Source organism: Tamandua tetradactyla, chromosome 6 (assembly GCF_023851605.1).
Source record: "Tamandua tetradactyla isolate mTamTet1 chromosome 6, mTamTet1.pri, whole genome shotgun sequence".
Classification (NCBI taxonomy): Eukaryota; Metazoa; Chordata; class Mammalia; order Pilosa; family Myrmecophagidae; genus Tamandua; species Tamandua tetradactyla.
Genome location: NC_135332.1, coordinates 22,712,436 through 22,725,099, shown reverse-complemented (window position 1 = coordinate 22,725,099; position 12,664 = coordinate 22,712,436). Strand labels below are relative to the sequence as shown.

The 12,664-nt window shown below is 38.7% G+C and overlaps 1 protein-coding gene and 1 pseudogene across 7 annotated transcripts in view; one reads left to right on the top strand and one right to left on the bottom strand.

Annotated features, from left to right (window-relative positions):
• The first annotated feature begins 4,119 nt into the window (after positions 1-4,119).
• Positions 4,120-12,664, top strand: part of DBF4B (DBF4B-CDC7 kinase regulatory subunit) — a 31,857-nt gene continuing 23,312 nt past the window's right edge. For 2 of the 7 annotated variants that reach the window (XM_077164146.1, XM_077164144.1), the window contains exons 1-3: positions 4,568-4,693; positions 5,067-5,129; positions 10,308-10,462. In XM_077164146.1, the coding sequence (XP_077020261.1) occupies positions 5,096-5,129; positions 10,308-10,462 (189 nt within the window). In that variant the 5' untranslated portion in view covers positions 4,568-4,693; positions 5,067-5,095. Of the gene's footprint in view, positions 4,546-4,567; positions 4,694-5,066; positions 5,130-8,509; positions 8,616-10,307; positions 10,463-12,664 lie in introns of those variants that run through there. The other 5 variants (XM_077164150.1, XM_077164147.1, XM_077164148.1 and 2 more) reach the window with 5 other exon arrangements.
• On the bottom strand, positions 11,404-12,192 carry LOC143685608 (serine/threonine-protein phosphatase 2A catalytic subunit beta isoform pseudogene; annotated as a pseudogene).

Sequence of the window (12,664 nt, the reverse complement as noted above, 5' to 3'; positions counted from 1 at the left end):
GACACAAATGGGCAAATATCTCTTTATCTCACTGATATGAACTAATTATAATTTGTAAACTCAGAGACATAAAATATAGAATATAAATTGCCAGGATATAGAATGAGGCTAAAGAATGGAAAACTGTTGTTTAATGTGTGCAGAATGTTTCACTAGGGTAAACTTAAACGTTTGGAAATGGACAGAGGTGATAGTAGCACATTATTGTAAGAATAATTAACAGTGCTGAATGGTGTGTAAATGTATGTGTATGTGGAAAGGGGAAGTTTAGATTCATGTATGTCACCAGAAGGAAAATTTTAACCATGCTGAGGTTAAAACATGGGAACATGATCAGACTTCGAGTACAGATATGAAGGAAGCTAATCGGGATAGAACTAAGGAAAATCAGAATACAGGGTAAAGGATAATATGGTCCATATTTTTAAATTTCACCTTCTTTGTGACCAAAGGGAGAGATGTTTATTTGGTGCAAAATTTATATTTTGGGTAGTGCGTTTCCTAATTTAACTTGTATGGTCAGTTAAGGAGAACACCATTAGTACATGGAATCTTGAATAGGGTGTGAGATCCTGTTGGTTTGTCCAGGTTAGTGTGATGCCCAACATATCCCAGAGTAATTTAAACAGTGAATAAAGAAGTAATTGCAAGGTCTCATAGGGGAACTGGGGAGAAAGGGGGAAATATTAAATTTCCCCATTTGGAGAATTGCTGATATTCTTCCAAGCAGTGGGGACAACCAAATCAATACTGAGCCCTCGACCTTGGGGTTTGCCCCTAAGAAACTTATTCCTGCAAAGGATAATATAAGCCTACTTAAAATTATGCCTAAGGGTCACCCCAGAGAATCTCTTTTGATGCTCAGTTGTTGCTTCTCTCTCTAAACCAACTCATCAGGTGAACTCACTGCCCTCCCCACGATGTGGGACATGACTCCCAGGGGTGAAAATCGCCCTGGCAACATGGGACAGAAATTCCAGGATGAGCCGGGACCAGCTCAAGGAATTGACAAAGCCTTCTTGACCAAAAGGGGGAAGAGAAAAATGAAACAAAATTAAGTTTAAGGGGCTGAGAGATTTCAAATAGAATTGGGGTTATCCTGGAGGTTATTCTTCTGCATTATAGCTATCCCTTTTTAGTTCTTGGTGTATTGGAGTGGCTGGAGGGAAGTACCTGAAACTGTTGAGCTGTGTTCCAGTAGTCTTGGTTCTTGAAGACTACTGTATAAAGTTTAACTTTTACAGTGTGACTGTGGGATTGTGAAAACCCCATTTCTGTTGCTCTTTTTATCCAGGGTATGAACAGATGAGTAAAAAAATATGCATAAAGAATAAATAGATAATAGGGGGACAAAGAGTTAAATAAATCGGGTAAATGGAAATACTAGTGATCAGTGAGAGGAAGGGTTAAGTGGTATGGTATGTAAGTTTTTTCTTTTTTCTTTTTATTTCCTTTTCTGGAGTGATGCAAATGTTCCCCAAAAATTATCATGGTGATGAATACACAACTATGTGATGATATTGTGAGCCACTGATTGTATACCATGTACGGAATGTATGTGTGTGAAGATTTATCAATAAAACTACTTTAAAAATATACATGTAGGCAAAAAACACAACATGAGAATGTATAAGACAGTGAATCTTTTGGTAGATAGTGTCCATGATTAACTGAACAAATATAAAAAAGTTCCTTCATGAGCTAGAACAGATGTAGACGCTATTACAAGGAGTCAATAACAGAGGGTGTATGGGGAAAATGTACCTATTGCAAACTATGGACTATAGTTAACAGTAATATTTTAATATTCTTCCATCAACAGTAACAAATGTGCCACACCAACACTATGGGTCAATAATATGGAAGGATAAGTAGTGTAGGAGGATTAGGGTTTTCTTTTTATTTTATGTTCTAGACTAATGAAAATATTCTAAATTTGATCATGGGACTATATGTACTACCATGTGATGATACTGTGAAATTTTAGTGATTATATACTTCAGATGGTTTCTATGCTATGTGACTATATCTCAATAAAATTCCATTAAAATAAAATTAAGATATAGTTTTTTGTTGAACCTTCTGAAAGGGTCTTGGGGAACTGCAGAAGTCCTTGGACCACACTTTAAGAACTTTGAACTAGGTTATGAAATGGTAAGAAATGACCCCAAAATTTCAGTGGCTTTCAACAACAAAGGTTTATGTCTTGCTACACATTAATTATTGGTTACTTATGGTTCTGTTCTGTGCCATCTTCACTATGGAACTCAAGTTAATGAAGTGGTCACCGTGATGGAAGGACAACAAAACATGGTGCTTCTGCTCCAAAGTGACTATCATTTCTTTTTTCATTAGCTAAAGCAAGTCATATTGCCAGGCCTGAGTTTATCAGGACTGGGATGTATAATCTTCCTGCAGAGAAAGGTCTTACTGGAAGGGACACCAGGTACATATGAAAAGCAATTGTGCTGGTTTGAAAGGATGTATGTTCCCTAGAAAAGCCATGTTTAATCAAAATCCCATTTCATAAAAGTAAAATAATTCCTATTCAATACTGTATGTTTGAAACTGTAATCAGATCATCTCCCTGGATGATGTTATTTAGTCAAGAGTGGTTGTTAAACTGGATTAGGTGACGACATGTCTCCACTCATTTGGGTGGGTCTTGATTAGTTTACTGAAATCCTATAAAAGAGGAAACATTTTGGACAATGGGAAATTCAGAGAGAGCAGAGAATGCTGCAATACCACGAAGCAGAGAGTTCATGAGCCAGTGACCTTTGGAGGTGAAGAAGGAAAATGCCTCCCGGGGAGCTTCATGAAACTGGAAGCCAGGAGAGAAAACTAGCAGATGACACTGTGTTTGCCATGTGCCCTTCCAGCTGAGAGAGAAGCCCTGACTGTGTTTGCCATGTGCCTTCTCACTTGAGAGAGAAACCCTGAACTTCATCGGCCTTCTTGAATCAAGGTATCTTTTCCTGGATGCCTTAGATTGGACATTTCTATAGACTTGTTTTAATTGGGACATCTTCTTGGCTTAAAACTGTGAAGTAGCAATTTATTAAATTCCCCTTTTTAAAAGCCGTTCTGTTTATGGTATATTGCATCCCAGCAGCTAGCAAACTAGAACAGTAATATATTGAAAATATCACCCTGGCTGCTTTATGGAGAATGGATTATATTAGAGAAAGATAGGAAGATAGTCAAGAGTAGAAGTAGCATTAGCAATCAAATGCAGTACTTTGGGCAAAAAATGATATTGGTTTGAACTAGGGCATAGCAGTTGTCTAATTCAAGATGTACTTTGGAGGCAGAATTGGTAGGACTTGTTTTTGGAGTAGGGGAGGGAGTAAAGGAAAGTATTGAAAGGTAACTCCTAGGTTTTTGGTTTGAACAACTGGGTGGATGATGGTGACTTTTACAGAGATAGGGAATGGGAGAAGAAAAGGTGGTTTTCTTTTTACTCCCCAAGGTTTGGAGAAGAACAAGTGTTTGGCTTCAAATCTGAGATACCTATTAGACATCCAAATGGAAATATCTAGTAGGTACTTGAATATATGTCTGGAGTTAAGACGGACATGTCTAGAGATCGGATACAGTAAGGATAGCAGTGACCATAGAATTTGGCAAAGTGGAAATCTCCGCTGACCTGGAAAAGAACAGTTTTAGTGGGGGGCGGGAGGGGGAGATCAAAGTCTAATTAGAGTGGGTTGAAGAAAAGATGGAAGGTGAGGAATGAAGTCCCTCTTTTTTTTTTTTTTTTTTTTTTTAAAGGAAAGACAGAGAGAAGGAAGGAAGGAAGGAAGGAAGAAAGGGAAACATTTCCAAACATTTTCTTGTATTTTGTTTCTCCGTTTTTTGTTACATGGGCTGGGGCCGGGAATCGAACCGAGGTCCTCCGGCATAGCAGGCAAGCACTTTGCCCGCTGAGCCACCGCGGCCCACCCCTGAAGTCCCTCTTTTAATAAGTTTCTTGCTCGGTAGGTGAGTGAGAAAAGGGAGGGGCAAACGTGACGATGAAATGACGTGTACGTGAAATTTTTATGTAGACTGTATTTGCTTTTTAAGTGTTAAGCTTAATTTGCTATTATTCGAACTTCTAGGAATTTCAAATCAAGTCAGGGTAAAGAATCACGAAGATATTACCACCAGTTTCCCTCATCACGCCCCACACTTGCCAACCACTACAGTGCAAAGTGTCTCCAACCAATGAAAAGCGGAGCCACGACCCGCCATTTAGAGGACGCGAGGGGAAGTCCAGGGCGGAGGTGGAGAAAGCAGTGGTTCTGAGTTAAAATTGTCCACCCGGAGCCACTGTAGGACAGATCTCGCGGATTTTTCATTGCCTCAGGGGCGGAGCCGGCAGGAAATTTAAACCCAAGCCGCGGTCAGGGCACTTGGAGAATGATGCCGTAGTTGCAGAGCAGCCGCTGCTGCTCGGAAGTCTGAAGAGTTCTTGGAGCCAGCGATTGTAATACCGCGGCCTTGAGGAAGGAGTACGGAGGCCGAGAAGGAACCGAGAATTTGAGGAGGGAGCCGGGAAAGGTACGGATGCCGGAAAGGGAGATTGGGGTAAAAAGGAAGGCGGAAAGGGTCGTAAGAGTTGAAGAGAGAGTACGGGGTCGGAAAGTGGGCATGCGAATTGAGCAGCGGAAAAGTGCAGAAGCTGTGGAGGACTAAGGCCCGGGAAGGGGTCAGAAGAGTTGAAATGATTCAGCGGGTCATGGGTGTTGAGGGATAGAGGTCTAAAGGGGGGCGGAGGGACCGAGGCGACAAGATCCTGCAAGGAGGCACGGGAATTGAGGAGATGCACCAGGGACGGCCAAAGGAGTCAAAGGATTTCAGGGAACGGAGTCTGACTGAAAGGGGGCGGAGGGACTGAGGGACCAGAGCCTGGAAAGAAGCGCGGGAGTTGAGATGGAAGTGTGGGTCAGAATGGAGTTGAGTCTTGCTGTTTCTGGGAGCCGAGTTGGGGATCTTGGGAATTGTGCCGGGTCTGCGAGGCACAGGTGAAGGGGGTGGAAGACCGAAGGTGGTTGAGTTGCTGCTTTTCCCTCCTTTCTCAGGGGACGTTTACGTCGATCTGGAGAGTTTCATGGCTGAGACTAGGCTCCGGGCTCCGGACCTAGGTAGGTAACAAACAGGTCAAAGCCAAGGACGCGAGGTCAAAGTTGCTAATCTGGACCTAGGATCGCTTGGGAAGAATTTTAGCCTTATTGGTGTTTTATAATTACTTGATGGTTTGGGGAGCGGGATGTCATGGGTCATTTAGGAATTTATGGTAAAGGTCAAACGAGATTTCAGCCCGATGTTATGTTCAAGATCAGCAGGTGAAGAGTCAGAATAGAGATGTTGAAACCCATATTCATGGTTATCTTCACTGTAAATTTTAGTTTATTGGTAAGTGTAAACACCTGTATTATAGCACTTAATCACTTCCTTCTGTGCCCCCCTCTTTCTTTTATTATCATCTAGTTTTGGTTCTAGATGTTACAGAAAGGCCATTTAATTGTTGCTGCCTTTTAGACAGTAATGCACTTTACTAAGTTATTTACTCATCCTTTTCCGTGACTAGTTGTTTTCTTCTGGATCCATGTCTCTTTTTGCTGGAGAACTTTCTCCAAGACTATTTTCAAAAGGAGTCTTGTATGATAAACTTTTTGAGACTTTTATGCATGAGAATATCTTTATTTCACCCTTGCATTGAAATTGTTGAATGAATGCGTTATTCCTTCAACATATTGAAAAGTTACTTTATCTTCTTGCATAAAGTAGATGCTGTTGAGAATTAATACTAATCTGATTCTTGTTCCCTATTTTTTTTTTTTAGAAAAAGAGATTATGACGTTATTCACTTTATATTTCTTCTTAAAATTCACTATTAGCATGACTGGATTTTGGAAGGCTTTAATTTCCATTTTTATTAGTTTTATGTTTACATATTTTAAAAGACCAAGGTTTATATCTTCCTCCCCCCAAAAGAAAGTACTCTTTTGCATCTATCACTGCATTCAATTTTAGAACACGATCATTACCCTGAAAAAGAACTCCATACCTATTAACAGTTGTTCCTGTTCACCTTTCCTTGCCCCTCAGCCCCTAGTAACCACTAATTTGCTTTCTGTCTCTGTGGATTTGCCTATTCTGGACGTTTTATATAAATGAAATCATGCAATATTTCATCTTTTGTAACTGATTTCTTTCACTTCGCATAATGTTTTCATGGTTCATCCACGTTGCAGCATTTATCAGTACCTCATTTCTTTTTAGTACCCCTTATGTTTTGCCACTGCTAAAACAAATACCGTACAGTGGGGTTGTCTGGCTTAACAACAGGAATTTCAGAGGCTAGAAAGCTTGTTTCCTCCTGGGATTGGTATCTTCTGGTTAGCTGGCAGTCTTTGTAGTTCCTTGGTGTTTCCATCATGTGCAATGTACATGGCAGCATCTTCTCCTTTCTCTTTCAGGTCTGTTGACTTCAAGTTTCTGGCTGTTCCCCATGGCTTCTTTCTCTGTGTCCAATTTTTTACTTATAAGGACTTCAGTCATTTTGGATAAAGGGCCCGTTCTCATTCAGTTTGATCACACCTTCAAAGGTCCTATTTACAAATGGGTTCACAACCACAGGACCCCAAGGTCTTGGGACCTAAACATGCCTTTTGTGGGGGATAGGACTCATTTCCCAACACCATATTTCATTTATCTATTCATCTGTTGGTGGACATTTGAATTGTTTCAAATTTTTGCCTATTATGAATATTGCTGCTATGAACATTTGCATACAAGTTTTCATTTCTCTTGGATAATACCTAGGAGTAGAATTACTAGGTCATATGATAACTCTATGTTTAACCTTTTGAGGAATTATCAGACTGTTTTCAAAGTGGCTGTACCATTTTATGTTTCCGTTAGCAGTGGTTGAGAATTCCAGTTTTTCTCTCCATCCTCACCAAACCTTGTCATTATCTTTTTTTTATTTTTTTGTCATTATCTTTTTATTATAGCCATCCTAGTAGGTGTGAAATGGTATCTCATTGTGGCTTTGATTTGCATTTTCCTGATGGCTAATGATATTGAACATTTTTTCATATGCTTATTGTTGGCCATTTGTATTTCTTCTTTGGAGAACTGTCTATTCAGATCCTTTTCCCATTTGTCTTTTTATTACTTGAGGGTTTAAAAAATTTTTATATTTTATGTATTGAATTTTTCATGTCCAATATCTCTAATTCTTTTCTTTTAACAACTATTCCTGCCCCTCCCTTTTTAATGATATTTATTTTACTTAATATCTTTTTTCTGTTTGGTCCACTACTTAGGATATTTAGACAACTTGTATGAGAGAAAGCATCTTCCTTTTATAGTATTTGCTTTCTTCAGTTGTCTCATGCTTTCTTATAAGCTAATATTCCTTAGGACTGTTTACCACTCTGCTTGGTTTGTGCACCTGGAAATAAGATACAAATTCCTAGGCTCTGTCTCATGCCCTGCCATTGAGTTCAGAGATTGGGAGTTGAATAGAAGATGAAAAGCACCCCAAGGTGGAGAGCCCCTGGTTCCAGTGTGTGCTGGTCCACTTTCCACTGGCAGCAACATTCTGTGCCCCTTCAGTATACACATATTTGGTATTGTTCTTTTTCAATAGTTGTCTTCCTTGAGTTGTAATTACCTAACCCATCATGTGGGAGTGGATAAGGAGAGAAGCATACTCAGGTGCCAGCCAGCCCACTCTCCCCTTGACCTCTTAACTGTTTCACATGCACATATGCTTACTTGCCCTCAAGCTAGGCTCCAGCACTACCCTGATATTACTCTACTTCCTCCAGTTTATTTGGCATAGCCACAGAGCAGGTAGTCACCCACTCAGCACAACTAAAAAATGTTTTCCAAGTCCTGGCCCTCTTGCATTCTATGCTAGGTGTTCATTTCCAACCCCTAGTGTCTTTGGTTCTGGGATCCATCTAATTCCTTCTTATTCAGTGGCTTCCCTAGGTTTAGGATCAAGGGAGGAAGTCAGTAGGGCATGCATGTTTTTATCTTGTTTGGACTGAAAATCCAAAGGGCTAATTCTGGGAAGACTTCTGGAGACATTGGCTTTGGGGAGGGTTCCAAAAGAATTACAATTACAAAATGTAATTGCAATTGTATAGCCTAAAAGGTCTGATAATCTGTGGGAATGTTTTGGTATGGCTGCACCAACTGTTTGTGGCAAGTCTCTGTTCTGAGTGGCTGGTGCTTGTGATGCATCGGTTGTTATTTTGAAAATATCTGCCCAATACCATCACCTTACAGTTTACAATATCTTATTTACTCCTCATAAATTGGCCTGTGGTGGTATTACTACTGTTTCGCAAGTGGGGAAATAGATTCAGAGATGCTTAGTGAGATTGTGACTTCCCCAGGTTTACACAGCTAGTATGAGGCAGAGACAGGAACCACAGTATATCTTTTCTGTGAGATATCAAGCTGACGTTCCAGTGACTTTCTGTCTCATAACTACTGCTTTCAGAAAGAGTGAGGTTTATGAACAAGAAAGTATGTGCTTGAAGATGAAATACCAGCTGAAGAGGAAGGGGCAGGCTCTGGGTTAAGAATTATGGAAATGATGATGTTGCGTAAGTCAAAATTCTTTCCCTAAATAGTTCCCAATCTATTTGGAAAGCCAGAAAGAATAAATAAAGAGTATGAAGCTGAAACTATTAATGGATAAACTGTGTAATATGGAACTCGGAGAAAGAAAAATAGTTTCTCATCAGTGCAATCTGAGGAGGTCAAACTGAAAGGTTGATTGGGTAGGAGAGAAGCAAAATGCAGGAATTCTTGGACTCAAAGAATTTTAGAAGGTTTTTATTTTATTTGTTCATATATTTTTAGAAGATTTTCAAGAAATATCTAGTCCAAGCCCCTTATTTACAAATCCAGCAATTTTACTAGACTATATCTTGATGTTGGCTATTCTGGGTCTGTTTTTTAAAGTACATGATATGCTTTTTCAATACATAGCTTCAGTGATGATTTTTATTTTGGGAAAGTTTTCTTAAATTATAGGTTTTAGTGTTCTGTTTTCTTGTTATGGTTTTTGTCTTTGGGGACTCCTATCTGTATATTAGAACTTTTTTGCATATCTGTAGTATTTCTTGTTTTCTCTTGAACATTTTTTATCTCTTCAGTTTCTCAAGAATTTACTTAATAAATGTATTTTTAATGTTTTATTCTGAAAATTTTCAAAACTGCAATGAAGTCAAAAGAATTTTACATGAATACTCATATATACACCTCCTAGATTTTACCGTTGACATTTTGATATATTTATCATCTATCTATCTTTTATCCCTCTAGCCATCTTACTTTTTGATGCATTTTAAGTAATTTGTAGACATTAGTACACGTTCCTCTAAATAATTCAGCATGCATATCATTGACTAGAATTCCATATTTGTTTAGTTTTTTCCTTTTGTAAATTTGTTCACAACAAATCACATAGTTCTTAAAGGTACATTCAACAAGGATTTTTCTTCAACTTTATTGAGGCATGATTATATTCATAAAATTTATTTGTTTTAGGTATATGCTTCAGTGATTTGTAATTAATTTACAGAGTTTTGTAATGATCACTGCAATTACTGGACATTTTCATCACTCCCAAAAAATCCTCAGGCACATTTCTAATCATTCCTCTTTCCTACCACAACCCTGGCCACCACTTATCAAATTTCTGTCTCTCTCAATGTATTTGCCTTTTCTGAACATCTCATGTAAATGGAGTTATGTAATATGTGGTCTTTTGTGTCAGGCTGCTTTCACTCAGCATGTTTTTGAGGTTCATACATGTTATAGCATGTATCAGTACCTCATTCCTTTTTATTGCCAAATGGAACTCCATACAACGGAATACCAAATTTTATTTTTTTTACATTTGGGTTGTTTCCGCTTTGGGGCTATTATGAATAGTGCTGCTATGAACATTGTTGTACAAGTTTTTCTCTGGACATATGTTTTCAGTTCTCTTGGGTATATAACCTAGGAGTAGAACTACTGGGTCATAAGTTAACTGTATGGTTAGCATTTTGAGGAACTGCCAAACTGTTTCCAAAGTGGCTACACTATTATACGTTCCCACCAACAAAATCTTTCTCTACTACTGAACTCTGTGAGGTTAGGGCGGCTCGTCTTGCAGTCGTCTTTGTGTGCCTGGGCCTGGCAGGGGGTCTAACACACAGAGGCTGTCAATGAGGCTATTGATGACTTGCAGGACTCTCTCCTACCTCAGGCTTCTGACTTTTCCTCTCTTTGTTATTGATTTTTAGGGATTCAGCTAGGAGTTTCTAGTTGGCTGAGGAAATGCCGGAAGAGCTTACCAGGTACTGGGAGGCAACCTTTTTCTGGAAAGTCCTTTTACTTGGATCTCCCTGCTGGCAAGAATCTCCAGTTATTGACAGGGGCCATCCAGCAACTGGGTGGGGTATGTAATCTGCTTCTCCAGTAATATCATGTGCCTTCTTGGGTTGTAGGACAGGAGTTGGAGAGAGATTATATCTATGATTTCCAGGTATTTTCTACGATATCACTATTTTAAGTATAAAACATATTTTAAAGTTAAATTTTTAAATTTTCTTTTTCTGTAACAGCTTTATTGAGATGTAATTCACATATCTTACAAATCACCCATTTAAGGTTTACAATTCAGTGGTTTTTAGCATATCCACGGACTTGTTCAACCATCACCACAAATTTAGAATATTTTCATTACCTTGCAAAGAAACTCCATATCCCATTAGTAGTTACTCCCTATTTCGCTCAATTTCCCCCAACCCTGAGTGACCACTAATGGACTTTCTGTCTCTATCCTATGGTTTTGTTGTTGTTGTTTAAAATGGAAAGTTATTTGCTCAGTACACCAAATAGGATGCAAGCCCTGTCATGACAAATATACAGAACTATGCAGGTCAACATAACATGATAATTTAGTTTCAATGAAGGGAAATCTCTTTAAATGTTATGATAACATATTTCCAAGAATAATCTTTCCTTCAGTTAAGTTAATTAAACATGGTGGTAATGGATTAAGTAGAAGTTTGCTTATGTGTATTTTCCCTATAAATAACCTAAAAATAAAACTTTGATTCTATTAATCCATGCCAATTAAGCACTATAACTAAAATTTTCAAATATGTGCTGAAGGAGAGAAAAGAATTAGTTACCTTGTTAGTTTGAACAGCCCAAGGAAAAATATTTACTACAAATACAGCAGGCAGACTGTTAGATTGACTGATCTAGAATATGGTATAGGACTGAATTTCATTCTGAAATTGTGCTAAATGTACATTATTAGTATGGCACATTTTGATCCATGTTGTGGTTTAATGCCAAGTTAGATCCCAATCAGTTACAGAAACGCATAGATTACTGTTGCTTTTTTGAAGTAGTATCTAATTCCATTATAGCGGCCTGGTTCCTACAACGATAACAATAGTTGAGTGTTCTGAAATGGTAACCACATTCCAGTCGTGACACCAGTTGTATGCCTCATACATGGTAAGCACATGAAACCACTGTGAGGCCATTGGCATGGTTAAATGTTTGAGAAAGGTCTTGTCCAGATGTGTAGCCAGCTCCATGTGGAGAAATACCCCACTCACCACAATCATCTGGATCTGAATATAATAGATCACACATTGGGCCCTCATATGGAATTTCCTGTAAATGATCCAGGCTCCTATATGATCCAGTGTGTCTGTGGATGGAGAGGGGTCACTGTGGAGAGAGAATATTTGTCCATCTATTAAGCTGTAGATAGAAGGCAATCAAATAGATGTGTAAAATATTTCCAAACATTAGGATTTTTATATTTTCATACACATTCATCATAAAAGCCATATACTTGGGTAATTTGTTGGTAGTTTCCTTTCAATATTGTAATACATTCTAGATAACACCTCTAATGCCACAAGAAGAGTCACGGTCTCTACCTCTGTCAACATAGTCACCTGTGAATAGATAGTTGGTATCTAGTGATTTCCCACCAATTCTTAAGAGTTCTATAAGGTCTTGGAATTGATCATGAACAGCTCCAGACAGTAACAGGACAATAGACCTCTTAGTCTTTTTTGCACAGAGTCTGCACTTGGGTTTCATTAAGCTGTTTACATTCAACTGTTTGATACACTCCTTGGTGAATGCCTTATCATCCATGGTTTCCTGATCCCCTTCCCCACTGCTTCCCTCCCCCTTCCCTACACCCACTCACTCCGTGTTCCCTCCTAAGATGTGGAACTGCTGCCACAGCCAGCAGTTCCTAGTGGGAAAGGAGAGAGGAAGGAGCCAGGGAAGGGCAGCCCTGGCCCATGTGTCCTGCTCAAGCCCCCTATATATTTTTTAATGCATATTCTCTGTATAGCTATGATATACATAGAGTACACTTTTGTTTACCTCTTTTTTGAACATAACCTTAAAGCATTAGCACCTTCTTCTTATTATTGCCCCTCGTGTAATGGAAACATAATATTTTTTGAGTGAGGTAATGATTTACTTAACTGTTAACCCTGTGGACATTTGGATTATATCTAAATTTTAGCTCTTAGAAGTACCATGTGGTAAACAAACACCTTGGGTAAAAACATTTGCTGTATTTCAATCCATGAAACTATTTTTAAAGCAAATACTA